Raw genomic sequence first — 25,776 nt, 5'->3', positions numbered from 1 at the left:
TCAACTTCTCAGGCCATAATTGTTAATGCTACTGAAAGCTTTTGGGACCAACACGGTAAGTTAAAGCTCTCCTACTCAGCACACATTAAAACAGAGAGCTTAATAGGGCAGTACTTGGTTGTCGCTTAAAAACCTTGTCATTTGTATTCTGCAAAAACAGGTGAGCAGAAATTGCAAAGACTTGGGTTGAACGGGCACCCACGTGCATGTTTTAGCAAGAAGGAGCTGCCCCCTGGACCGTCCCCAAGGATCCCAGCTGGACGCAGCTGAACTGACTCCAGTGGTTCTTGGGGCAAGACCTTGTCCACACACAAGCTGAAAAACTTACATTTTTAATTGCATATATGTAGTAAGAAATACCTACCCACAGAAATCCACCATGCTTATCTCACCATACATGCTACCTCTCAAAACCCAGAAACTTTTCTACTACTTAATTACACCTCTTTAAAATCTTTTCTAATGGGCTAGTGCTGCAGTCCACTAAATGCCACTAAAAACCAGGGATTGTGCAACCTCACTGACAATGCTTGTCTGTCACAAGTATTTGTCATTAACTTCTCAATTTCATCTGCTCTTTCTTTGGTTTGAGTTCAAGGCCTCGACTCAGAGATATTTAAAAAGAGAGTCCTCAGGGGATTTAAAGGTTGCGTGAAACAAAGAAAAGCTGCTGTCTAGCTATAAAGGGATAGTGAGAATTCTGGGGAGTTTCTGATTATGGATTTTTTATGACTCTCCATTTCTGATGGGCACATCATTTCCTCACTCTTCATCTCCAACCCTCCAGCCTTATAGCAGTGCAGACATTGGAAGGCTGATGGCTCACTTGGCGCTGAGGAAAGCCATATTCTAGAAAAGAAAGTAAATTTTCTATGGATACAAGTCATTAATACTCCTTCTTTTACCATTAGAGAAGTTGGAAGGTGTGAAATAAAGGAGTTAAGAAAGTGAAAGAAGAGAAAGATGAGTTCATGTTTAAGGGAAGAGAAGCCATCCTTGGCAAATGGTCATTGAACTCTACTAGGATACAGGGCAGATGACATAAATCAAAACTTTCACAGCAAGCTCCGCTGCTTTCGTGTTCCAGGCACCCACCCCAGGACACCTGTATTCAGATCTGCAAAGAAGCCAAGTGGTCGCAGCTGCAAATGAGACCAGTGAGAGAGGTACTTGGAAAACACAATGTCCTCAAAAAACGCTTTGAAAAAAGACTGGGCTCCAGGTTTCTCACACCAGGCAGCCAAAATTAGTCAACACTTCATAATTTCTGGCTTTAATCTCTGTAGCAGCATCATTACTGTTGCTGTCATTGCCTAAGGACGCAAGTGAAGCCACATTTGTAGGAGGAGGCCATCTCTTTTTATTAGGCTGCCTCATACAGGCAGAAAAAGCAGCCCATGTTTGTATATGCCTGAAGCTTACCCATTTTTCCAGTTACATACATTGGCTTTGATTTTCTTATTTCACTTCCTATACATAAGATGGGAATAAACTCATCACAAGAGCTCTGTGATGTTCATTTAATTAATATTTGTAAGGAACTAAGATGTTATGATAACAGAGATATGAAAAAAACCTGTGAGGAAATTATTTACTCTATCTTCAGAGTGCAGTTTGAATAATTTACAGTATAAAATGAACAGGGCCACACAGTTGGTGAAGGTAGGACAGTAAACAACTTCCCATCGAGGGAGCACCCCCTGCCCTGCACAATAAGGGCGCAGCCTTCCCACAGTGAACCACTTCAAGGAGAGAAATCTTGCTCATTAGAGACACACAGAGACAGATTTTTCATTTCACAGAAAATGTCAACATTTCAAAACGTATCTAAACATAAAACATAAATGCCCAAATTTCTCACAGAACAAAAGTTTCAAAACAGTTCTGGGTTGGGAATACTGACTTAAGAGGTTTCAACACATAACTAAATATCATCATAAGCCTCAAAAATTTAAAAGTGTAAATTTAGACTAAGATAAAATACTAGGCAGGAAACTAAAGTGGTGTCCTGGTTTTGTTAAAAACAAGTTTCTCTTTCAGTGAATTTTGCCTGTCAGCTAAAGCCTTCATATTAACTGCATTTTTCTGAAGAACCAGACACATGTTTTGGTAAAACCTAGCAATGGAACGCAAACTTATTGATAAGCATGGGTGGACATCTCGCGAGAGGGGCGACGAGAAACGACTGACCAACTGTGTATAACATTCCATTCACGTGAATACTTCATATAAAATGGGAGATCACGAGGATCTCGTCCCTTTTTTTCCTTTTCCCTGTGGCCGACATCAGGAGAGGACCTTGCTAGTCGTCCCTGTGAACTGAGGCCTAGTGACAGACTGAATGCAGCTCCGGTTGGCTGCAGAGTCTAATCCAGGACTTTGGGTGCCGGCTCTGCAGTTGCTGAGACTTTCAAGATTGGTTTTGTATATTTTGTATTATTTTCTCTATTCTTATTAGTAGCATTAGTAAAACATCTTTAATTTTTTCCAACTCTCTCCTCTCTGTTCTTCTTTTCCTCCCAATCGCCTCTCCTTAGTGGAAAGTGGGGAGAGGGAGGGGCAAAAGGGGGAAGTGGGGGGGAAGAGGGGGTTAACAATACATCTGCCAGAGTTTTATTGTCACCCCGCAATCTAAACCCTCGACAAGTGGAAACTTACTGGTTTGGAACTCACACATGTCAATAATTCAGCCAGCTCAGTTCTAACTGCTCTCCCTCTCCACTGCTGCGGTTTCAAAGCAGGGATGTTATGCTTAGTATACAAATTTTAAAACATCTGCTCCCTCAGCCTTGTCTAACGCCCGTATGATTGCTTACACCGAAGCAAGCTCCACAGCACACCCGAGGAGCTGGCACGTGTTCACTGCCACGTTTCAGCAGCGCAAACTTTCCACGGAGCCGTGCAGCATTCAGAGCAGCCAGGCCCTCCGCGTTCTCTTGGAATTGCTTTTGACCAGGTCTAGTTCATTTTCCTGCCTTTTGATTGAATGACTTCCCAACGTTAATGTTGGTGTGATGTAGCCTTCCTGAATTAACAGCAACAACTAGCTTCCTTAAAACTATAATGAAATCAGAATGTGGAATAAAAAATTCAGCTATATTTCACACTTCCGCATTTTTCAATTAGAGAAGTTGACTTAGGATCTAATATTTATCTTCATAGCTCCTGAGACAGCAAATAATTGTTGAGCACAACAAATGAGATGATAGTGTTTTTCCCTATTAATCTTGCACAAAATTTAGCTACTTTTTGGTGTTCTTTAGGACTCAAGGTAACATATGTATTTTTTCCTGTGATTTTCTAACCAATGAATAAGCATCTCCAACAGCACATCCAAAAATTAATAGTAAGCGAGTAAACAGAAGCAGGGAATTTTACAAAGGAAGTGTGATTTTTCAGTATGCAGTGATACTTATACATTCTGCAGTATCTACAAAATAATAAAGGACCAAAAGAGATGGAAAATACTTATTCTCAAATACCTATGAAACACAGTGCATGAATAGTAATTGGGCTTTTTAAAAAATTCCGTCTCGCACAGCAGATCTTCACGGTTTTTATCCCTAAATATGAACATCCTGGCTTCAAACTATACAACGAGACAGAGTAATTTTGTTAAAACCCCAAATCTCATTTATTTTGGTTGTTTTTTGTTGCCCTTGTTTCAATATCAGACTGCATTTGCTATTTGATTCCCTTTTCTCTCAAGTACCGTTGCATATTTGTGAGATTAAAAAAAACCCAACAAACCAACAACAACAAAACCCTACCCCCAGCTTTCACATCTCTCCTAAAAGCAGTGATTACTGTATTTGTAGCAGTAAGGAACTGGCTAAAAAAAAAAAAAAAAAAAGGCCAAAAAGCCTTTTCTGTGATTTTTCTGTGAATTTTTCAACATACAAACCTTGGAGAGGGAAAATAAAAAGGTTCAACTTCTATTATTAGCTCTGCCATTCCCATCAGGCCTCTCTGGGTCTGAATAGGCTGGGAACCCGGCTCTTTTCAGGCAGCAAGCTCACCCCCGGGAAACGCCGGCCGGCCTGATTGCCGGCGCTGGAAGATGAATGGCGCTTGCCACATGCGGCGGGCGCTGACACAATCATGAGGTGGTTAAGATCTCTAAGCTTATTTATAGACAACAGGAGCAGATTTAGCACAGGGCCACTCTCAACGTCAGACATGGAGCTGAATATGAAATAAAACAAGGCTGCTGGAAAAAGGATGTGAAAATAGTGCTTCCAAACTTCATGTGTGCCTCTTGGGTAAACTATAAGAGCTGATTAGACAGGAAACACACGTAATTTTCCACATTTTGCTTCTGAGAAGGGTTTGGTTTAAATCCATTTTCAATTATTAAAGTAAGTTTTATCTTTGCCTGTTCAGCCCCCCCAGTCCCAAGCACAACCAACACTGCCACTATACATAGTGGATTTTTTTCAATTCTTGGTTCCTAAAAACACCACCAAAAAAATCAATAATATTGTAAAGATGAGGAAACAGAGGTACACATCAACCAATTTCAATTACTTAAATGAGATAATAAATTGCCCAAACCAGGGTAACTCTTCGACTCCTGTTCTACCTCTAACAGGTGGAGTGAAGTTGCCCAGATGCAAGAAAAAAGCCATGGAAAGGGGAGATTGAAGAAGATTGTATCAAGAGCTGATTCTGTGTAGGTCACATATAACCTTTTGTAAACTCTGCAATAGTAGCATCTCAGTAATCTCTCAGTCATTTGCTTTTAGCACTGCCAAAACAGTCAACAGAGGTATATTTGTATGCCCTGTCATGAAAACCACAAATAGAGGTACAACACTTAATTGTATTCGAACGTCATTTTAGATAGGAATCTTATTTTTCATTTCTAAAATGCAATTCTGCTTCTATAACTGTTTAAAGCAGTAACTCTCCTTTAGCTGTCAGCAGTATTGAATTAAGGTTGATGGCCTTACTGCAGATCAGTTGCTGGGGGAGGTGGGTGGAATATCACGAATCAGCACCATCACGAGCGGACGCGGTCCCTTTCAATAGGGTGCAGTGATGCATCCTCACATCACAGCCAAATCTTTCCTGTGCTGGCCCCTGAGTAAAAGAGCAATAGCTGCTCCAGGCAGAAGCAGGAGCTTGCTGGGGAAGAAGGTTTCATGTCATGCCCCTCCCCACTGTGCCAACCTCTGCAAAACGCCACTTTGTGGAAAAACTCAGCAACAACACCTCGAAACCTGAAAGCATAAGCAAAATGAAATTGCATGAGTGCTTGTTGTGAGGGAGAGCAATAGTATTGGTGACACATAACAGGCTCGCCACTGGAAGGGACGGAGGCTACCCAGCTTTCAGCCCCAGGGAAGCCAGAGGAAACGCCGCAGTGCTACCCCAGCTCCACACATCCCTAACATTGGTCTGTTGATGGATGCTGTGACTCACTGGTGACTCTTCCAGCTGAATGCACTGACAGTTGTCTACGTCTCAGTGCTCTGAAGCCAGTCTGGGGGGATGGAGAGGCAGCCCTTCTTTGCTCTCGTGTGTCAGGCTGTGCTTCGAGGCCTTGCTGCACTTGAACGAAATTATCCCAGGAGTGTAACTGCTGAAGGTCAATGGCCCTCAGCATCAAAAAAGCCTGGAGAAGGACTCCTGCCTGGAGTCCGTGTTTCTGCCAGAGGATTTCTGCTAATCTTTGAACATGGGAAGAGTTACAAAAAGGGAACGCTTATAGAAAAAAGCCAGATGTCAGCGAAGAACAAAGCAATCAGCTCTGTGTAAGCCGAGGTATGTACTGAAGATATTAGGGAAAAAACACAAGAAAGGATGACATTACAATTTCAAGACGACCACCCAGTTTTAAGGCAATCTCTCTGCTGTCTTGTGGCATGTTAAAAGACACTTTGGTTAATGCTTCCATGCAAGATCTCTTTCCCAAACATCTACTGAGGTGCAGAAAGAATTGCAATAAGAGTTGACCAGTATCATTACTCAGAATTACCATGCCCTGAGGATGAGATGCCTGTGGGTTGCTAGCCACAGTAGAATAGCTATACAAATGTTAAATAATATTAAAATGGCTCTTGTATTCATTTTAACACTGTGACAGAATCTTAATAAAACAGTTACTGTGTGTAAAGGCAGATCAAGGAGACAGAACATGTCTTTTCTCTCTTTATGACTCTAGATTTTCTTTAAGATGAGTAGACTGTGCAATCAAACACTCAGAAAATTTTAGACAATTACTCAGACCTGACAACTATTTCTTTTACTGCTCTCATCTTTAAATTTGACACCATAAAATGAATGTCAACCCAAAATATTCCTTTCTACCCACTTTGCCAATAGGCTTTCTGTTGTGTGCAAGCTCCCCTTCAAGGTTCTTCCAAGCCCTTTTCCCTCCATTTTGCTAACTGATTCAGTTGGCCATTAATTAATCTCTTAACTATCATCAGCAACAGTATTAAAATCTCACAAATTTTCTAATGCTGTTACTATGTAAAATGCATCTCCCAGCTAGGTAGCTTTCAGCAAAGCATAACACCTTGTTGATTCCAGATAAATCTATCTCTACAATGCAAATGTACCTCTTCCTGGCAGACAAATCCTTTATAACTAAATCCTTTATAACTGCAAAATGATTCATTATAAAAAACAGAGAAGAGGACACACAGCTTATCACTCATTCTTCATCAAGACTTAGCAAACATAAACATTTGGGGACAAAACAAGTAACAAAAAGAGAATACGAAACAGGCTCTGCTAGCCCTACTGCAAAGGAAATAGGGTTAGTCTGGTCTGGTGGAAAACAGAGGTAGTAAACTGGCCACAAATAATTATGGGAAGGTCCAGAAGGACCAGCAGAGCACCTGGAAATTACATGAACTCAACACAGAACCCAACTCAGCCATACGGTCTGACTGACTTGCAGTCAAAAAATAATTAGGCATATAAGGAATAAAGAAGACAGAAAAATAAATAAGTTTCGGGAAATAATGGAATTCTTTACAGTTTCCACCAAAGATCTACTGGACTGTGGTGCAGCTTGATGAAAGGAAATGTTGGAAAAAACCCTCAGCAGTTTAGGAGAGGGTGACACTTAACAAGCTGTACTGGACAGGACTCACTTGACAGCACAAACTGCACTAACACACTGAATAATCAAAAAGAAACACTAAACTTTCTTTTGGCCATAAAACAGATCAGGGGAGGCCTAAAAGGTATTTTATATTTAGATGCGTCTACCCTTGGTCTTGAAGTATCAATTTAAAAGACCAAATAATGAGTACGCATTCCATCAGGCCTTCTCGGTAAGCAGCAGCCATCTTGGGGAAGTCAGACATCTTAGGGAACACAAAGTCTTCCTGTTTTTTACTGTGATCCACTGGTTGCTATTTGTACTTCCATTCATCTTAAGCTGCGGATGTTCCTCTCCATGGTACAGTTAAGTTATACCGAGTGCAAAGGTGTTAGATACCCGCTATATATTTTTACAAAGAGAACAGTTAAAATACCTGACTTCCAGCCCTCCTGGGGCTTTAAGTTAATGGGATGTGGATGCAGTTCACCAGCTATAATGAATGTCACCGGCCAACTACTCACATCACTGAGTACCTCACAGCCTGGAGTGTAACCCACAGTGCACAGGGAATCTACATTCAGAAAGTTTGGTGAAATCCTATCAACAAAATCAACTGTCCTAGAATTTGTACTTGAACCAGGAAAAATGCCTTGCTTCCTTTTCCAGGATTTCTTGACAAACAGCAGCAGGACTCTCACACGGCAGCACTTACAGCAAAGGTTCTTGAAGCTACTTTGACATGTCCTTCCTTCCTACCCTACAGGCAATGACCGCTGCTTTTCAGTGAGCAATTTAATTTTAAAGAGTCTGTCGATGAGGTATCACAAAGATGATAAAAGTGCCTTGCCCTAGCATCTAATATGGATAAAATCAATGATCCACTGTTTGATAAGCAGTAACATGTCCATGGCAGTCAGGTCTTCACAGGCTACAACCGCTGTGTTCTCTGAAAGGTTTTCAGCACAACAGTAGGACAGCTAAGCAAACCAAGACCTGCCGAAAACAGGGCAGCAAATCCAAATTATTGCCCACCTGTGTATGAAGCAGTTTCAGCACAGACAGTAGCAGTTCAAGGTTTCTCTGCATTGCGAGAACTCGTCCATCCTGTGTCCATTTTACCTCACTCTCCTGTTTGTTTCAGTGACAACCCTGCTGGGAAGATGTCTGGACAACTTTGTTCACCTCTGCTAGCAAAAAGTAGAAGTAAAAGGTATCTCACAGCAGTCAGTAGGCTTCTTCCAGATGGACCATGACTAAGTTACAAGCTCATTCAGGGTGTTCTTGGAAATAAAAAGCCTGGCATCCTCTGCCCAACAAAAGGAAGAAATAATTAAATAACCAAGGACTGAGTGAAAAGCAGACAAAACACAGCAGCCCAGCATCATGTTTTGAGGTATGTCAAACCAGCACTCCATTTGTGTGTGCAGGGGCCTTGAGTTGCAAGCAAATCACCTTCAGAAATGCCACCTATCAAATATGGAATCAGATGGTCAGGATTTCCAAACTGGCTCTTATGCTGTGACCTTGGATAAGTCCCTTCATTTCTTCAAGCTTCCATCTTGCTGCCCATGACAGAAAGACAGATATGGGGCCTTGTTATTGTTTAGAACTAGCACTATGTAAATTATATATATTTGTGTGCACAGAAAAAAAATCGCATTTTTAAGAACTATCTAAAATGAAAACGTCCCCGGTAGAAGAAAAAATGTTTGCCCAGCATTACTGCAAAAGATTTTATTTGACCTGAAATAAAATATTGGTTAGCTGCAGGATATTTGTTATCCAAATTAGTTTCATTTCAGATTTTTCATCCTTATTTTATGCCTTTTAACACAGTTTCAAATAAAAAAAAACCCTGAAGTCCAGGGAAAAGGTTTTAAAATTTATTCTTTTCCCTTCTAAGTTGCATTTTTAACAAACATGGTATAAAAATGGAGATGCTGCTTACCCTTGTGTGACACATGGAGGCTCTCAAGTGAAAGGCTATTCTGAGTGTATCACCAACTGCTAATCACAAGCATGGAAGATGACAGTCCCGTGAGTCATTACCACATGCTAATGCAGCATCTTGTCTGAGGAATCCCTGGGTCATTGCAGCTTTGTCCTGGCCCCTGAAATGTACCCGCTCAGCCAGCACACCAAAGACACAATTTTTTATCATGTTAGCACCGACAGGACTGAGGACTGACAACATTCTCTCAATTTTTGGCATGTATTAAAATGTGCAAATATTAGCAAAACACAGATTAAACTGATAGAACCTCAGATTTGGAGAGTAGTGAAAAGCAACCATGGAGCCTGCACAGTTTCATGTGAGCACTGTGGAGGTACTATGCTGCTATTGCAGAAGCAGTATGGAAAACAGGTAATGTAAACTCGACATTAAAAATTTCACTGACAATTAAAGTGACAGATTAAACTGATCCACATGCAATCTGCAAACTGATTTGGCATTCACTGATTAATGCAGTAAATTAGATATTAGCATCTCACATGCAATGTTATAAATCACTAACTTCAGTCAGCAATGTATATGTGGTGTCAAACAATTTTTGATGCTGTGCAAGTTATTAATTTTTCTGTAGGTGAAGCACTGAGTATCTATTACAGTTTTAGGATGAGATTATGAACAGAGACTTCCAATTGCTGACCAAAATTACTTCCAGACTTTGTCACTAGCGTACTTGATATTATTATAACTGCTTGGATTTCCAAAATTCAAGTGGAAATTGCTTTTCATTGTAGTGGGAAATAGCAAAAGAAACCTACCAGCACCAAGTCCAGACCTAAGCTTCTTTTTAGTGGACAAGCATTTGAGGGTGGAGAGATGCTTTAGAAACGTGATTTATTTCTCTAAAAAGGTGCTTTCAAGAACTGCCCATCTCTGAGTTTTGCTGATGCTCAATACAATATAGATTTGCTGCTTGAAGAAACTGCAGCAGAAATGCCACAGAAGGGGCCTGAGATCAGTTAGAAGTGTTTAGCCCAACTATACTGCAAACAAGGCAGAGTTCCTCTCTTAAGATTTTATGTGGATGTTACCCTCCATGAGTCAACAGACTCCCAGTACTTTCAGATATACAGTCGCAAATTCACAAGGTGAAGGTATTGCCCTGCACAAATCCCAGGCCGTGCAAGACTCTGAGCCTTACCAACAACACTCCAGCTCACAGCTGTCAACACTAATGAATTAAACTGGACGGTAACAAGATCCTGGAGTTATTTGTGGCTGTGGTACAGGTAAGTCCCTTTGGCTGCAGGCGGACATCCTCCTCCAGCTGCACTGGCAGGAGAGGTTATTGCCTCCATCTGCTCAGGGCTGCTTTCCCTCCGGATCCGCTGATGAAGCAGCACATGTGAGTGCTCCCTGATTTATGGCAGGCAAAGTCAGACAGATGAGACCAGAACAACAGCTCGTACCTACTCAAGGATTTTATGTTAACTTGTCTCATTTTCAAATGGCAGCTGCTCTCTGAGCTGCATTAAAACATCTTCCAGACTCTTGTGACCTGCCCAAAGATGAGAGGAGACAAGCTACAATACAGTGGTGCTACAAGGTAGAGGAGCAACTCAGTGGCTGTGTTCTAGTCACTTTTATAATATATCATTCTAATATGTGAGGAAATCCCAATACGTGATAATATTCTTATTATTCCATGCAAATAAAATTATGGAAGAGGGAGTATGTCCCTTTCCCTTTTTAAAGAGGGCATACTGTGGGACATCAGACTGCTAACTCTCATCATCTTTGCAGCTTTGGGAAAACTTGTAAACACAGCTTGGTCTTTATTTGAGAGATTCAGCTCAAGTCTGCTTCTAAAACATGTAGAATGCAAGCAAGCTCAAGTTGAGAGGAAATTCTGTCTCAATTTGAAACTGCACAAGAGGGAACTTTCTTTAAATCAAAGATGGACATAAAAAGGTATGTTTATGTACAGCTTTTTTTTCTGCAGAATAGTATTAAAAATTATTAAAACACAATGCACATATAACTAAAAGAAAACTCGGTACAATTTTCTGTTCAGAAAGCAACATTTTGTTTTACATTTTCCCAATAAAGAAGAAACATTGATTACACTAATGTAATGGAACAGAAATTCCCTGACATGACTCTTAATGGTATATCATGCCTAAGAAGTCCAGTCAGTTGAAATTTAGGCTAGAACTCAATGATCTCCAGAAACTGGATTTGGAATGACTAATTCCTGAATGTAACCAGATATCCTTGCAGGAGGACAGATTAAGGTTCAAGGCAAATGCTGTATGTAATATAGATCTTAACCTCATTTAGCAGCAATGTTGTTTAAGGCTTTATTAAGGGATTGAGTTACCGCTTCTGCTTAAGCAGAAGTGACAGAGTCATTCACAAGGGTAATAAAAATAAACAAGATAATACAAGAGAGGGAATTGCACCTACTGGTAAGGAAGTAACTGAAAAAACTATGTGGCTCTTCTGTTACCACTCTATGGAAAGCATAATGGGATCCAGTGTCCAAAAGCAACTCAATTTAAGTAGATTTTTCAAAAAGCCTTCATTGAGGTCTCCCATAAAAGGAATGTGGTCAACAAAAAAAATCAAATCTTTTCCATGTAAGTGATTTTGTGAGGATGCAGAAAAGCAATATGATCTACAGGGCTCCATTAGACGGCTCTTGGCTATAGCCCTGCTACCAACAAGCACTTTGCTCTTGATTAATGTTCTTCTGTGTGAAAGGACTGGGGTTTTTTTTGTTTGTTTTTAGAAATTTACTTTCCTTTTCTATTCCCATTCATAAAGTATCTAGAGAGGGTAAACATTTCTGGCTTATACAGGTTTCCCAGAACAGCTGGTGCCTTCGCTTTTAGTGCAGAGAGACTTCTAGGTCTGACTGGAAGCATCCTGTCAAAACTGCACGAATGAAGCTTGTTTTGGTAATGCTGGTATTGTAAAATATTCCTGGATAGCACTATTAATCTTGCACTCAGCAGCCATTTAATTTTTCTCAGGGTTTATCCTAACAGACTCTGAATAAACTCCTGCAAAATAATTACTATAAAATGATTTATCTAGCAAGCTAACCAGTGAGCGCTGAGGACATTCAATAGAGAATCTGTTTGTTAAAGATTCCTTGCCTGACACTATTCATTCGCAAGTGAGGAATTGGTGGGCAGACTTTATAGATTACAGGTACTGAAGTACCCATCGGCTTTAAAAGGATAGTTCTGTTAGAAATTCCAGGCTACAATTCTTCAAGCAAAGCATTGTCCCCTTCCTGACACTCTGATGATGCTATGATGTTAAAGGTGGAATGAATTGCTCTCCGAAGTGCCTCGTTTTCTCTCTGTTGACTCCAGAGGGACCCTGGAGACTGGCTTTGACATGATGCCTAACTTTCAGATCGCTGAAGTCACAAAAGATGAATATCACCTTGTCTAACTTCATACAACAAAGCATCTGAATGTCTGAACTAAATCTTGCCTAGGGAGATTGAATCCCGTGACGTCGTGAATTAGATGACTGGTTTATTATACAGATTTTATTTCCTGACAGTTCAGTTGAGGTCTAGGCTGAGAATTGCACTGAACTGCTTGGGAATTAGCTTTGCAAGTTGGAGTTTAGGAGAGCCCTTTTTTGCCTCCTATCCAGTGAAAATATTTTCTGACCTTAGTTCAAATGCTAAAAAGAGCAGACAGCATCAGCAGAATGTATATGTGTTAAAATGAGGTCTCCTATACACTATTAAGTCAAAGAAATAATCCATTGCTTGGCTTTATAAACTGGAAAAGAAACTGTCTTCATTTCATCTAATGCCTTTCCTACACACTGTTTATGGACACTTGGCACTTAGTAAAACCCACACAAGTACAGCGAGATTCCTCAGGCAAACAGGGAAGCTCTGCCATGACCAAGCTCTCTGCCCGAGTAACTTTTGGACTGAGTGTAATATTCTAAAGAAATCTCCCCAGTGACAGCACTCAATTATACCAACACAGTCCCAGCTTAGGCAGAGCCCAGCTTTAACTAAAATCTCAAAGCTGACAGCAAGTCTACTCTTTCCTGTTGCATCAGTCAAAACCCTTGACTTAAAATTGTTAGAGATCCACCAGTAAACTGCTGGTTATTGTTGCTACCACAACTGGCCTGGCTCTGTTCACTCACTACTTGTCTCTCATTTCTAAGATGGATGAAGAGGCTATTTAAAATTGTTTCCATATCTAACCAGCTAATTCCATCCCAGGTGTCAGCTAATCTAATGTTCACTCACTGCGGCCCAGCCAAAGGGCTTTGGTCATCTTTATTCATCTGTTGCTGCTTGCCTTTGTAATATGCGTGCTAAGGAATTCACAATCTCATTTCTTTGTCCTTTGCTTGTGCTCAGTGCACAGCACAGACCAGACTCACCTGTGAGTACTGCTCTGAGATGGTGCAGCAACATGAATAAATGGAAACAGTAATAAACTCCTCTGTAGTATTTACAGAACACCATCACTGTGGGCTTGCAGTGTAGGAAGGGAAACTTTGCACGATTGACTTCCATTTGGTGGCATCCTGCCTGGTCATGACACTTCAGTTACATTTCAGCAATTATCCTAATTGTCCAGGAAAGAAATGCACTGTTTACTTCAAAAGTCAAAAAAATAATATGAACCAGAGACTGCTCTGACTGCTATTATACTTGAGAAAGACAACTGTAATGCATTACAGACACTGCTGATGTTTGGTACTGTTAGTAAAAGAAGCAGCAAGCGGACATATCTATTATAATTTAAGGGGAGCTATATGAAGTCACAAATTAGCCCACATTCTACAAATCAACAATTAAGATGAAGACTACTCGTTACAATATAAACTTAGAATGGATTAATAATTGCTCTAAAGGTTTTGTGATGAGATTAGATAGGCAGGAATGTTTTATGACTAAAGGGAAAGAGGAGAAATAGGCTTGCCCAAATGAGAGAAATTGCCTGATTTCACTTGGGAGCAGAGGAAGTTGGAGGTGCTCCAAAGGTGAAGTTAGAAGAAAACAGAAGACAAACACTGTAAGCATGGAAGATCTCTGCAAACCGCTCTGTGCAAAGATCACAGAATCATAGGATGTCCTGAGCTGGAAGGGACCCACAAGGATCATCAAGTCCAGCTCCTGTCCCTGCATATGACAACCCCACAGTTCACACCATGTGTCTGAGGGTGTTGTCCAGTCTCTTCTTGAACACTGTCAGGCTTGGGGCTGTGACACCTCCCTGGGGAGCCTGTTCCAGTGCTCCAGCACCTCTGAGTGAAGAACCTTTTCCTGATGTCCAACCTGAACCTCCCCTGGCACATCTTCCTGCCATTCCCTCAGGTCCTGTCCCTGGTTGCCAGAGAGATGAGCAGATCAAACATCTCTTGGAGTAGAAATTTTTTCCAACATATTATCAAAAAGGTTATTCTGCATTTCTCATTTGTCTTAATCAGTTTAAAGTAATACTTTTAGAAAATACACTTTGTACAACACGAATTTTGCAATCCATTTTAAAAAAAATCAGTGTAACTATATAGTAGTATGTAAACAGTAAGCATCGGCTCCAGCCTCCTTTACCTACAATGAAAGAACAACTATTACTTAAACCTAACTCTTCTGTTTTCCAAACCAAACTCTTCTGTTGGCTGTGAAGAACCCAGAAATGACCTAGAAACTGAAGTCCAGATCAGGGATGTTCCTGCCAAATCTCTTGTGAGACTCACCCTTTTTCAAAGGTTTTGATAAGTGTACACAGGCAGCATATTCAAGAAGTCAAAACTCCAGCAATTAATGGGATGACACACAGTGTGCTTTTACAGCTTTCACTAGCAGAAGCTCCACCCAAGTAACTTCATAAGTTACTCACTTCTTTTACTTCAGGAAACACCTCGCCTGCAGTAAATACTTTCGTTACTTTGCTGTCTAAGCCACTTGGAAATTTTTCTAGACAGGTGAGTCACTTTACTACTGTTTTGTTATTGGTGTGTACAATAAAAGCGCCTGATGAGTTAACACTGTTGCCAAAACTTTACACTTAGTGTTTCTGATCTTACAGTGATTGCTTTCTTTTTGTTATGGTTTCATCAGCACATGTTCACAAACTGATGTACACGCACTGTTATTCCATGAGGTGCTTAAAGAGTCAACACTGACTTTCTCTAAATCAATAGCAACACTGATAATATTATAGAAATATTGAAATTTGATCCTTTGCATATTTATATTATTTTGTGCTGTATAACATGATGCTGGATTTATGCAGTTGTTGCTTAAAGCCCTAAATGGCATCTTAAAAATAGGGTACATAGTTTAGGCTCAAGAGCATGGAATATTCACTGCTGTAGTCTCCACAAAATCATTTATTCTAGATTGTGGCTCACACAAATCAACCAAAACAGCTCAGATCCCAGTGTGCCACAACCCATCATCTCACAGAACCAGACAGATTGTCTCTCAACCCTCAAAGTTTCGAGGTATCAAAATAGTTGCTTTGGACATCTCCATTCACATCAAACAAAAAATCCACCATTGATACTATTTTTGAAACATGATAAATCGCTCTGTAAGAGTTGACTAAATTGTATTTCCTTGTAGTTCTGAAGAATATTTCCAAACTTCTTATTTCACTTACAAATATGCTGATGCTTTGTCACTCAGACCCCATGAACAACACAATTCAATCTGGAATTGGCCCCAGAATCCAGCCGACTCATTTAAGTGCTTACAACCTCCCATTTGTACAAAACTTCAGCACCTCAGCTGGCAATCATTTACAGAAGGAGGGGAAAAAGTATTCTTAAAATTTCTTTCATGTAATAAAACCACACAAGTAATTTAAGATCTTGCCATCCCTGTGTGACTTCTGGATCAATATGCTGTACTAGCAGGGCTTTCAAAGGCTCGATTCATAAAAGCCCTGCATGCTTCATTTATGGAGGGACTCCGCAAAACTGCCTCCATGGAAGCACCGCGCAGTGTCTGTCCTTTCTCATCCACACAGGTGGAAGGCACGCCTCGGGAAAATTCAGTAATGACAGCACTTTGGAAAACTCCTGGGGGACTAAGGAACATGGTCCCCATTAATTTGTGCTCCTAAGTCACTTGGCAGCTTTTGAAAGATCCTCTCTTTCCCCACATTTTTCATTAGTTTAAAGCAAAAGAATTGCAACATACAGGTTTAATGATCTTGACCGAGATTCTGATGTGTGGCTACAGGTTGTGAGCTTCCAAATACAGCATAAAGGAGTCTCATTTGTTGAAAGAGCACGCACTCCTTTTCAAAAAATTTCAGTCCCCTGTTACAGACTCTTAAATTTTTCAGGGAAAAATCAGTGTACCAGGTCTAGTCAGTTGGCATTTCTATTTATGTATTATGGATTTGATTTGCAACTACAAGGTCAAGGCTTTTGGGGTTTAATTATTCTATTCCAGAGTGTCTACTTCACTGTACCCACCACCGCTGGCACCAACGTGCCATACCGCTCCTATAACAGATACAGTGCAGAATTATTAAAGAATGTTGGTGGTTTGGTGCAGTGGTTGGTTTGCTAAGAAAGTTGGCTGCAGTAGACACACAGAAACAGAAGAGCAGTCCAAAGCAAGCAGGGCTCCCTGGGGCAGGTTTTAGACAAGAAGGGAGGTTTTGGACAAGAAAAGGGAAGAGCTGGACAAGGTCTTATAGCAAGACTGGGGCAGATCTGCAATGAGACCTCTCAGACAGAGAAAAGCTGAAACTGAATACTTCAGATCATAAGCCCTGAGGTATAGAAGCACCCTGAGCCAAAATCAAAAGAAGTCCTCGCTGTGGTAAAGAGAAGGAACTATAAATTTTCTGAACCGTGTATGTGTTGCACCGCTACAGAGCAGCGGTACCTCAGAGTCCAGTGTTGGTGTGTACGATATCTATGCAGGCCTTTAAAAAATAAGGTTCTTGCTGCTAGCATTATTTAATCTTCCACAACCTGGACGCACACATGGAAAATCTTCTTTCCTTCTTGTCCTATCTTCTCCTTGTTCTTGTTCTTCATCTTCCAAAAATGATTTTGCTCACCAGTGCCCCTCAGGCTCTCATGAGTCGTGCCAGAAAAAGGGACTACCTTCTACCTGAACATCCCAGATATTTATCTTTCCATTTGATAATTGGAAATGTTAATTCTTTAATCCTTTTGCGTTAAATTCAGTTTTCACAATTCACTGAATTCCCTTCAATCTCACTTGGTTTCTTTGCCGATTCAACAGATTATCCATCTAGTTAGTTCACTCTGGTTGACTGAGTGGCTATCTGATCAAGTTTGATTGCTCTACTTAATTAATTGGATTGTAAGTGTTTATTCCAATCACTTTCTAACTGGTCAAACTCTTTAATCATTTTCACTCTCTAGACCAATTATTCTTGCCTGATAGCCTGTCATTTGTTTTCAGTGTTACCAGTTTATCGCTTTCTCTCCTTTCCTCACCTCTCTCTCTCTCATTTATTCTTTTGCTCACACAGCCCGACTCCCTCCCTTTTTGCTTGATCATCTCCCTCTTCTGCTCTTAGTTTCTAAGTTTCCCTGCTGTCTCTCGCCTCTTCTCAAAGATCACTACAATTCCTCACAAACAGGAATCAAGTTGCATAGCCAGGTCTCAACATCTTCAAACATCAGTCCTGTCTAAATCAAAAACCTTTCCTACAGTTAACAGGGAACTTCCTGCATCTATGTAAAACAAAGTTCAGAGCAAAACTACTCCTGACCTTGTTTTAGCAAAATCAAGGTTCTGCATTCCCTCTGTTGCAGGGATAAGGGCTTGTTATGGAGGGAGAAAGGGAGAGAGACACTATCATCTGCTTGCGCAACAGGTCAGCTTGCATAAATCACTGAACCTGGAGTAATACTTGTTTAAAATCATTGGGTCACCCATAAATCATCAGTGTCCTCCCCATTTCTCAAGTGATAATAGTGAATCCTGTGATTGTTTCAATAAATCCAAGTAGTTAAAACATCACAAGAACTAAGTGGCAGCAATTAATAGTAATAAAAATAAGTTCAATTTGGGGAAAGCAGATTAGAGAGTTCATTTTCTTTCACTGAATCAATGGCTCCCCTGTTGAAATAAGCCTCAATTAAGGGAGAAGGTCAGTATAAAAATCATATACAGCATTAAAAAGATAATGTATTGGCCAATTCTTCAAGGTGTTAAAAAGTACTTAAGAGCCACAACTGCCAACATCAGTAGAGGAACTGAGGGATTTGCAGTGTCTCTCAAGCAGCTCCTGGTACCTCTTAGGAACAGGCCCTTCTCTTTTGATTATTAATGCTTTGAATTTTAAAGGCTGATATTTCTCAATTCTGTTTCTTATCCCAAGTAACCTACGTTTTTCAGAAGTAGAGCAGATGAAACTGCCCCTCTGGTAAGACTAACTGTCTAATACCCAAATTCCATCCTTCTGTGGCAAAATTCAGCCTTTCCACCTTCTATATGAATGCATCCATTTTAAAGACCAGTGTTACAAGCATTATTATACCATATAAAACTTTTATTTATATCTCCCTCCTCATATCTTAAAAAAGCCAAATATATCATCAGTTGATTAATAAATAAAACAACAGAGTACTACGTCCCATTGACCAACATACTGGCATGACAGACCTATGAAAACCAAATGCTTTAGTTATCCAGGTTCACTTCCCACACCTCCTTTGGTGAGTACACTAATGTTTTAAATAGATTAAATTATTTAACAAAACCATAGCTGTCTAAACTTGGCTCCACAAGAAGTAGGTGTTCACAGTCAGTAACAGAAATGCTAATCACTAATTCATTACTGTAAGAAACTACAGTAAGAAACTACTGTAAGAAACTAATTGAGTTACTGTGCCTCTTCTAGAAGCAATATTAAGACTAAATTTGCTTGATTTTTTATTCCCAGCATTACTATAACTTAATTTTTAAAAGATGAAAATGAAAAATGAAAAAATATATAAGCTCCATAACAAGTGCATTAAATTTATTTTACTTAAACGAGCACAAACCCACAAGTGAAATAATTTTCACTTTGGAATTAGCTTAAAACAATTTAGCTTCACTACAGCCACCACACTCATCTGTAAAGCATTTTTTTCTCCAACACAAGATCCTTACAGCATTAAAACACTATCAGGTTAGAGATGGGTTTTGGCACACAACGTGAAGTCAGAATAATCAGTCATATCTCATGGGAGAACAGAGGTGAATGGGGAAGAATGTGGTTGCCAAAGAATTTGGAGGCAAATATTCTTAAAATAGTAAAGCTTTTCCAAATGCCTACTTAGTGAAATTAGATTCACAGGAAAAACAGCTCAGTGGAACTGTATAAATAGTATAGGCCACTCCAAGGAAAATGCAGCCAATCGGCCTAAATATTATTATTATTTTTTTTAAATTAAGGCTACTCAGAACTTAATCCAAACATACTGAATAAAATTCCCATTGACTTCAATTAGCCCTGGATCTATCCTCTGGCTTGGTAAGCTCCTTAACCATGGCATTAATACCAAAGAAAATTCTCCAGCTTCCTTTACATAAATGACCTGGATAGGTCAAGTAAGTATCATGGTAAATGTTGGTCCAAAACCTCAAATAGAGACAACTATTTCTAAAGTTTAAGACTACCTTTTTTTTTTTTTTTTTTTTTTTTTTTTTTTAAATCATGTCTATTTTTCAGCTTTATAAACCTGGCACAATACTGACTGTGCTCATCATCTTGTTCACCCATCCCCTGGATTTCGGAGCAGTGGTGGATCACCAGACCATATCAAATGACATTGCTGATTCCAGCAAAGGTACGTGTCTTCTCTCCTCTGTCCCATAACCACAACTAAGCAAATAATTAATTAAAAAATACTGACATAGTTAAGCTAGTCACTTCACATATCTTTTGTAAACATATTGCAATTTTACTCAAGTGAAACTTTCTTAAAAGTAATACAATATTTTTTATTAATTAATTATTAACATCCTAATTAGCTGTGTGTTTAAATTTTTTACCGTGAGAACAAACATTCACTGGAACAACCTCGCCAGGGACATGGTAGGGTCCCCATCATAGGACATTTCGAAGATACAGCTGGTCTGGGTGCAGATAATCTTACCTAAGCTCCCTTCCCCATGAAAGGCTGGACTAGATGATCTTCTGAGGTTGATTCCAGCCTCGGCTGTTTTATGATTCCACTGGATACACTGATACTATTTCAGTTCTTGGTTTGGAAGAGGTTAACTTTGGGAGGCAATTTTCCAGTAGGAAGCATGAAGAACTCATTCTGAAAAGTGGCTCACTGGTACTTCATTAAGTTCAGTTAACCACAGCACCCTGTCAGCAAATTAATTTATAAGACAAACTGCAAAAGCGAGAATATGTGGGAAAACTGGAATGATACATATTCAGGTTTTGTCTGAATACACAAAAACATCATTTTAGTAATGATTCAGATACATAAGTAATCCTGTTTGGACAAAGCCCTTATTGACTTCCTGTAGTTGATTCATAAATCTCTTGCTAGACTATTTATCAAATGGGATCATGAAAAATTCTATCTGGAAGTTACCCATATTTCTTCATACATGTTGCAAGTCCATATGCGTACTCTACCCTCACTGCCTTTTTTTCTCCAGTAAAACCACCTTTAGGTCTTCAAAATTTTCCCTATCTTGAAAGGTCGTCTGCTTTGGATCAAGGATTTTGCTTTTAGTACAACCTTAACTTTGCATAAGTATTATAACCATGAGATCATTACAGAACTAACTGCTTACCAGCTCTGAAGATAATGAGTGTATTTCTATGTACTTTCAGTATGTACTGAAAAAATATATTGCTGAGTGGACAGAAACATTAACTTAATCAACAATGCACTCCAAAATAAATATGTTTTTTATGTTGCTTACTGAGCTTGAAAACTTGAAAGCTAAGTGCTTCCTCTTGGACAGGCTGAGTGTCTGAAATAGCTGTTTTAAACAGCCTCGGAGCAACATTAAACCTTTAACATGTTTTAGAAGCATTTGATGTCCACGCCTCTTACTTAAAAAGTTACTTAGAGCTGGGAAATCGAACATTGCTAAGTAAAACAATGTCTTGTCATTTACTTGTGCCTACTATTATGTACTTTAATTAAGACTTTTGGAAATAAGTTAGCAAATTAATTAATTCACAACTGCAGTACAAAATCAGTAAGAAACCCATTAAATATCATTAATAAATCAATACATTACTTAGGAAATGAACTCTATTTTTATTACTAGAAATTACCATCAACTATAAAATGCCACCGTACTAATTACTTTACTCGTAGAAGGAACGAATTCTTACCTGACATTATTAAATTAATTTACTACTTCTCTGCAATTTGTAATTTATTTTTTGCTTTGGATATTGCGCTTACTTAAATAGTAAGTTGTAAAAAACAAAATCACACAATCAATAGTATAGGTTTTACTCAGAAACACAATCTGCTTCACATTTAAGATAGCAACTGAAAGTCAACTGGCTGTGGGATGGTGAGCAATGCTACCTGTTTCATGTCCTGATCCAAAACCTATAAGAAGTCCAAGCAGTCTTTCTATTGACTGCAGGGGCTTTCTGATTGAAAGTAATTATATGGTTCAGGAAACTTTATGTGAAAAACAAAACAAAACAAAACAACCAAAAACACCCCACAAAAAAAACCAAACCAAACCAAACCAAACCAAAAACCAAACCAAACCCCAAACCAACCAAGCAAACAAAACCCCACCTCAAACAAAACAACCAAAACAATAAAACCAAATCAAACCAAACAAATCCCAAACACTTAGCACCTATCAAGTGCTAAAAAGCCCTTAAAGAATTAAAGCCAGAGGACCGAGTACGCTGGTGATGAACTACAGAAATTATAAGAGATGCACCAAATACAGTTGTGGCCAATCCTCAGCATTAAAAAACAAAAAACCAAACAAACAAGCACAAAAAACCCCAACAACAACAACCCCTCCCAACAAACAAAGAACAACAACAAAGCAAACACACCAACCAACCAACCAACCCCAACCAAAACCAAATGAAATCCCTCAATTTGCAAGGGCTTTCCTTTTTTCTATCAATCTAACGCAATCAAGATGGATTATATGATGGGAATTGGGAAATGTGAAGATATTCAAGTGACAAAGCACTTTGATTTTCTAATTTGCTGCACTCTTGAATGAAGAAAGGGAAATATGGAGGACAATGAAGACAATGCAAGAATAGAATTATGTTTCCACTCAACCATTTTTAGTTAGATGGGATATCAATCTAGAATTTTTGAATTTGGAATAAAAAAGAATGAAGAATTTTATCAGCATCTGAATTTATTTTTTTTAAATCTTAATCTTCCATTCAGTCCTAAAGAGGCTATTATTTTTCCAGTTCAAATGCAATAAAAATCTGATATTTTCCATGAATGGAATTCCCAATGCTCAGAAGCAAACCCCAACTTCAAACTTCTACCTTCTTCACATCTTGGCATTTAATTTAGATCCAAACCTGTATTCACCTATGGAAATGGTAGCCTAATTTCCTAAGATTTTCTGCGTGCCTTTATTTATCTTTAAATTGTGTATATGGTCTTTAAATGGCTTAGAAAAGTTAGGCTGAAGCTTCTTAGTGTTTCTCAGATATTTCCTTCCCAAATTCACTCATGTTTTAGGTGCTTCAGTGACATCAAGGTATTCAAGTAGCTAAGCTGCCCAAAGGCTAACAGTTGCAGAAAAATCAAGTTTAGATTAGTCTTTTCTTATTGCTTTCCCTATTTCCTCAAAGCCTAAGGTGCCACCTTTGGCTGCTCATCATCACCTTCTTTTCTAGTAAAAGGACACAGCACCACATCTTCAGCTGTGTGCAAAAGGCTTGGCAGTTTCAAGCAACAGAAAAAGAACAAGTGGTTTTATTCCCTCCTGGTATTATTCATAGACCGTGTCCTGTAAGCAAAGAAGGGGAGTAGCCTACTGCCAGAGATCTGTAGACAAAATGGGAGATTTGTTCCTTCTTTTACTCACAATGTATCTTAATAGCCTCAGCAACTGCCATCTGTCATCTGCAAATGGGTGCCCAGCAGAACAGGGCTGGGATGAGCTCGCTCAGCCAACATTATCCTTTCCTTCAGCCAACCGTCCTTCACCTACAGCTCTGCTTTAAGTACTCCCAAGAGAAGCATCCATGGACCCTCATGGGAGCTGAGTATCTCCTGCTGTCTCTGCTCATATTTGTTGCACTGATTTCCCAAAGCACTGTAGACTTGAATGACTCCTGTCCTGTTCACTTTGTTTTGGGGAGCTGAAACACTTTATTTTCAGCCTGAGAGAGATACCAAGACGTGCTCCATGCATCAGGAGCATTCTGTCTGAACATGCCTCGTGCTTTCGGCAGAACGTCAAGTGGTTCCTAGCTGGAACTTAGAGAACACCTTTGCATGCAGACAGTGCAATAAACCCCTTAATACAACTGACCTTTTTGGAGAGCAAAGTAAATAACTGAAGTAATGTATATTCTGCAGCAGATTTCCCTGTCCTAGACAGGTTGAAAGAAGGACATGCAGCTCAAGTCAGCAGTACTCCAAATAAATAAAACAGATGAAAGGTAATGTGTTAAGTGCTATAAGTAATAATATTCTTCACTGACATGCCACCTAAAGATTTCAGCATGATTCACAAGATCCATAAAGCTGGTAGAACTAAAATGCAGCTGCCTCTGGCATGAAGCACTAAATTTACACACTGGAATTGATAAAAGAACTCGTATTTAAAAAAGTTACCCCCATTAAGGTTGCCCATCATTAAAATTCCACGCCCTACATTGAGCTATTAAGGGTTACTCAGCAATAACTGCTTTGGAACATTGCCAAAGAAAGGCATACTTTATTACAATCAAGTTTTTCACAGTTGTTTAAAAAAATAACCCTGAAATTTGTTACTAGAAACAGCAAAAAGATGGCTTGCAAGTTATCTGTCTAGGAATCGCTCACCTGTTCTGCTTTCTGTTGCAGAAATGATAGGCATCTGGCAAGCCAGGATGGATACTGCTTTGGTTCTCCCAAAATTAAATTTTCCTAGAAACGCTTTCCAAAGGAAAAAAAAAACAAAAAAAAAAACAAAACAAAACAAAAAACCACCAACAAATGATACTAAAAACAACTTGCATCCTTTAAGAAGTTAAAAACTTCTAAGGCAACATGAAAAATTTTTTTCCATGGAAGGGAATTTTTTTTTAATTTAAAAGATTGATTTGACAAGATGCCTTCATTCTGTGAAGGGTCCGTAACGGTCAGAACTCATGCTCCCCTCCAAAAAGGCACCAAAACGCTATGAGCTAGAAGCAAGAAAATGTTACCTGTACTGCAGTTCTTCATCGCAAAGGAATCCACAGCTGCTACGCTTTTGTTCCCATTAGCAACGTACTCCAGTGAGATCCGAAATGGTTTCTCTAGATGTCCAACTCTCCTCTGAAGCAATACCCATCTGGTCTCATCATACAGCGAGAGGAAAGAACAAAGGAGAACAGTGGTAAGAAAGGCTACTTTACAAGCACCAAATCCTCCAAAGCAGCAGCTCCACAAATGGCTTGTCACACTGTGCCTTCTACCCCAAACCTCACACCCCTCATGGTGTCCCATGGTCATAGACTTTCCCTCCAATGGATTTTGCAAAAGCAAGCTTCTAATCGCCAAGACTTCCACCCAGCTAAGATGTGGAAAACCCAGCTAAATAGTAGCTTATTGCTCTCTTCTGTCACACTTCTGTGCTTCTGGATTTCTCACAGATGTCTGCCTGCTTTTTAAAAGAAACCCAACTTTCTTTACAAGGCAAGCTGTGAGATCTGCAGTATACGTGCACACCCCCTCTAAATACTATTCCTCCTGTTTCTCACTCTGGTATCTCTTAGTCACTCCGGCAATAAGCCAGTCTCCAGGGCCTGAGCAATAGCTGTAATTCCCAGCACCACGTCACTGGTTGAGGTAACACGCTTTGCTTCTAGTGGAGCTGGCTGGAATGTCTACAAGTGCATGAAGCACTACAACTAAAACACTCCTCCTCCGCACTCCTTCCCTCACCACCTCGCGAACAAACAAACAAACGCTCCCACCGAGTAAATCAAGGAACTAAGAAACTGGATTGGCAGCCCTGGAGCCTAACATCCCCACTCCATGAGTGTTTCAACTTAGCTTGCTGCCAGGAGTAAATGAGAACAAAAAGTCTGTATAAGCTTAATTTCTTCTCTGAGGTGCTAGCAGGCACCAAGGCCTGGCTGACTCTGATGTCCCCCTTCTCGCCTCCGGTCAGCTGGGTCTGCTGGTCCACCCAAAACACCTCACCGGGTAGCACAAGAACTCTGGCTAGACCCTCAGCTCTTACACATCCCCCTCTGATTAAACTTTCAAATGTTCCGTGTTCAGCAAGACATGTCTAACGGCAGACAGTAAAAAGGTAAGTTTTTACCCTCTTATACTGAAATTTTAATCTTCCCTTTTAAGGAATGAAATACTTGTACGATAACATGCCCATTTCACCTTTCATGCTTTCACCTTTCAGGCTGCCAGTAAAACCATCTGTTGACACCATTTGGGAAGGTCTGCCTCCCAAGAGGTGTGTATTATTCCGGCAGCAATACAGAGCCTATCGCTCATTTCACCCTAGTTTATTCCGTGCCTGCTCGCTAACCATAAACACGACCAGAAACAAGAGATTCTGTAAAGTTACTCAGTCACTACT

The 25,776-nt window shown here is 39.8% G+C and overlaps 1 protein-coding gene across 1 annotated transcript in view; it reads right to left on the bottom strand.

Moving 5' to 3' along the window:
* Window positions 1-25,776, bottom strand: part of ALK (ALK receptor tyrosine kinase) — a gene marked incomplete at both ends in the record, with an annotated part of 342,274 nt that overhangs the window by 80,835 nt on the left and 235,663 nt on the right. Inside the window, one exon of the mRNA XM_080340946.1 lies at window positions 24,398-24,525. Coding sequence (XP_080197072.1) covers window positions 24,398-24,525 — 128 coding nt within the window. The remainder of the gene's footprint in view (window positions 1-24,397; window positions 24,526-25,776) is intronic.

The sequence above is a fragment of the Nesoenas mayeri genome (genome assembly GCF_963082525.1).
Source record: "Nesoenas mayeri genome assembly, chromosome: 3".
In the NCBI taxonomy this organism is placed as follows: domain Eukaryota; kingdom Metazoa; phylum Chordata; class Aves; order Columbiformes; family Columbidae; genus Nesoenas; species Nesoenas mayeri.
This window is presented reverse-complemented; position numbering and strand designations above follow the sequence as displayed.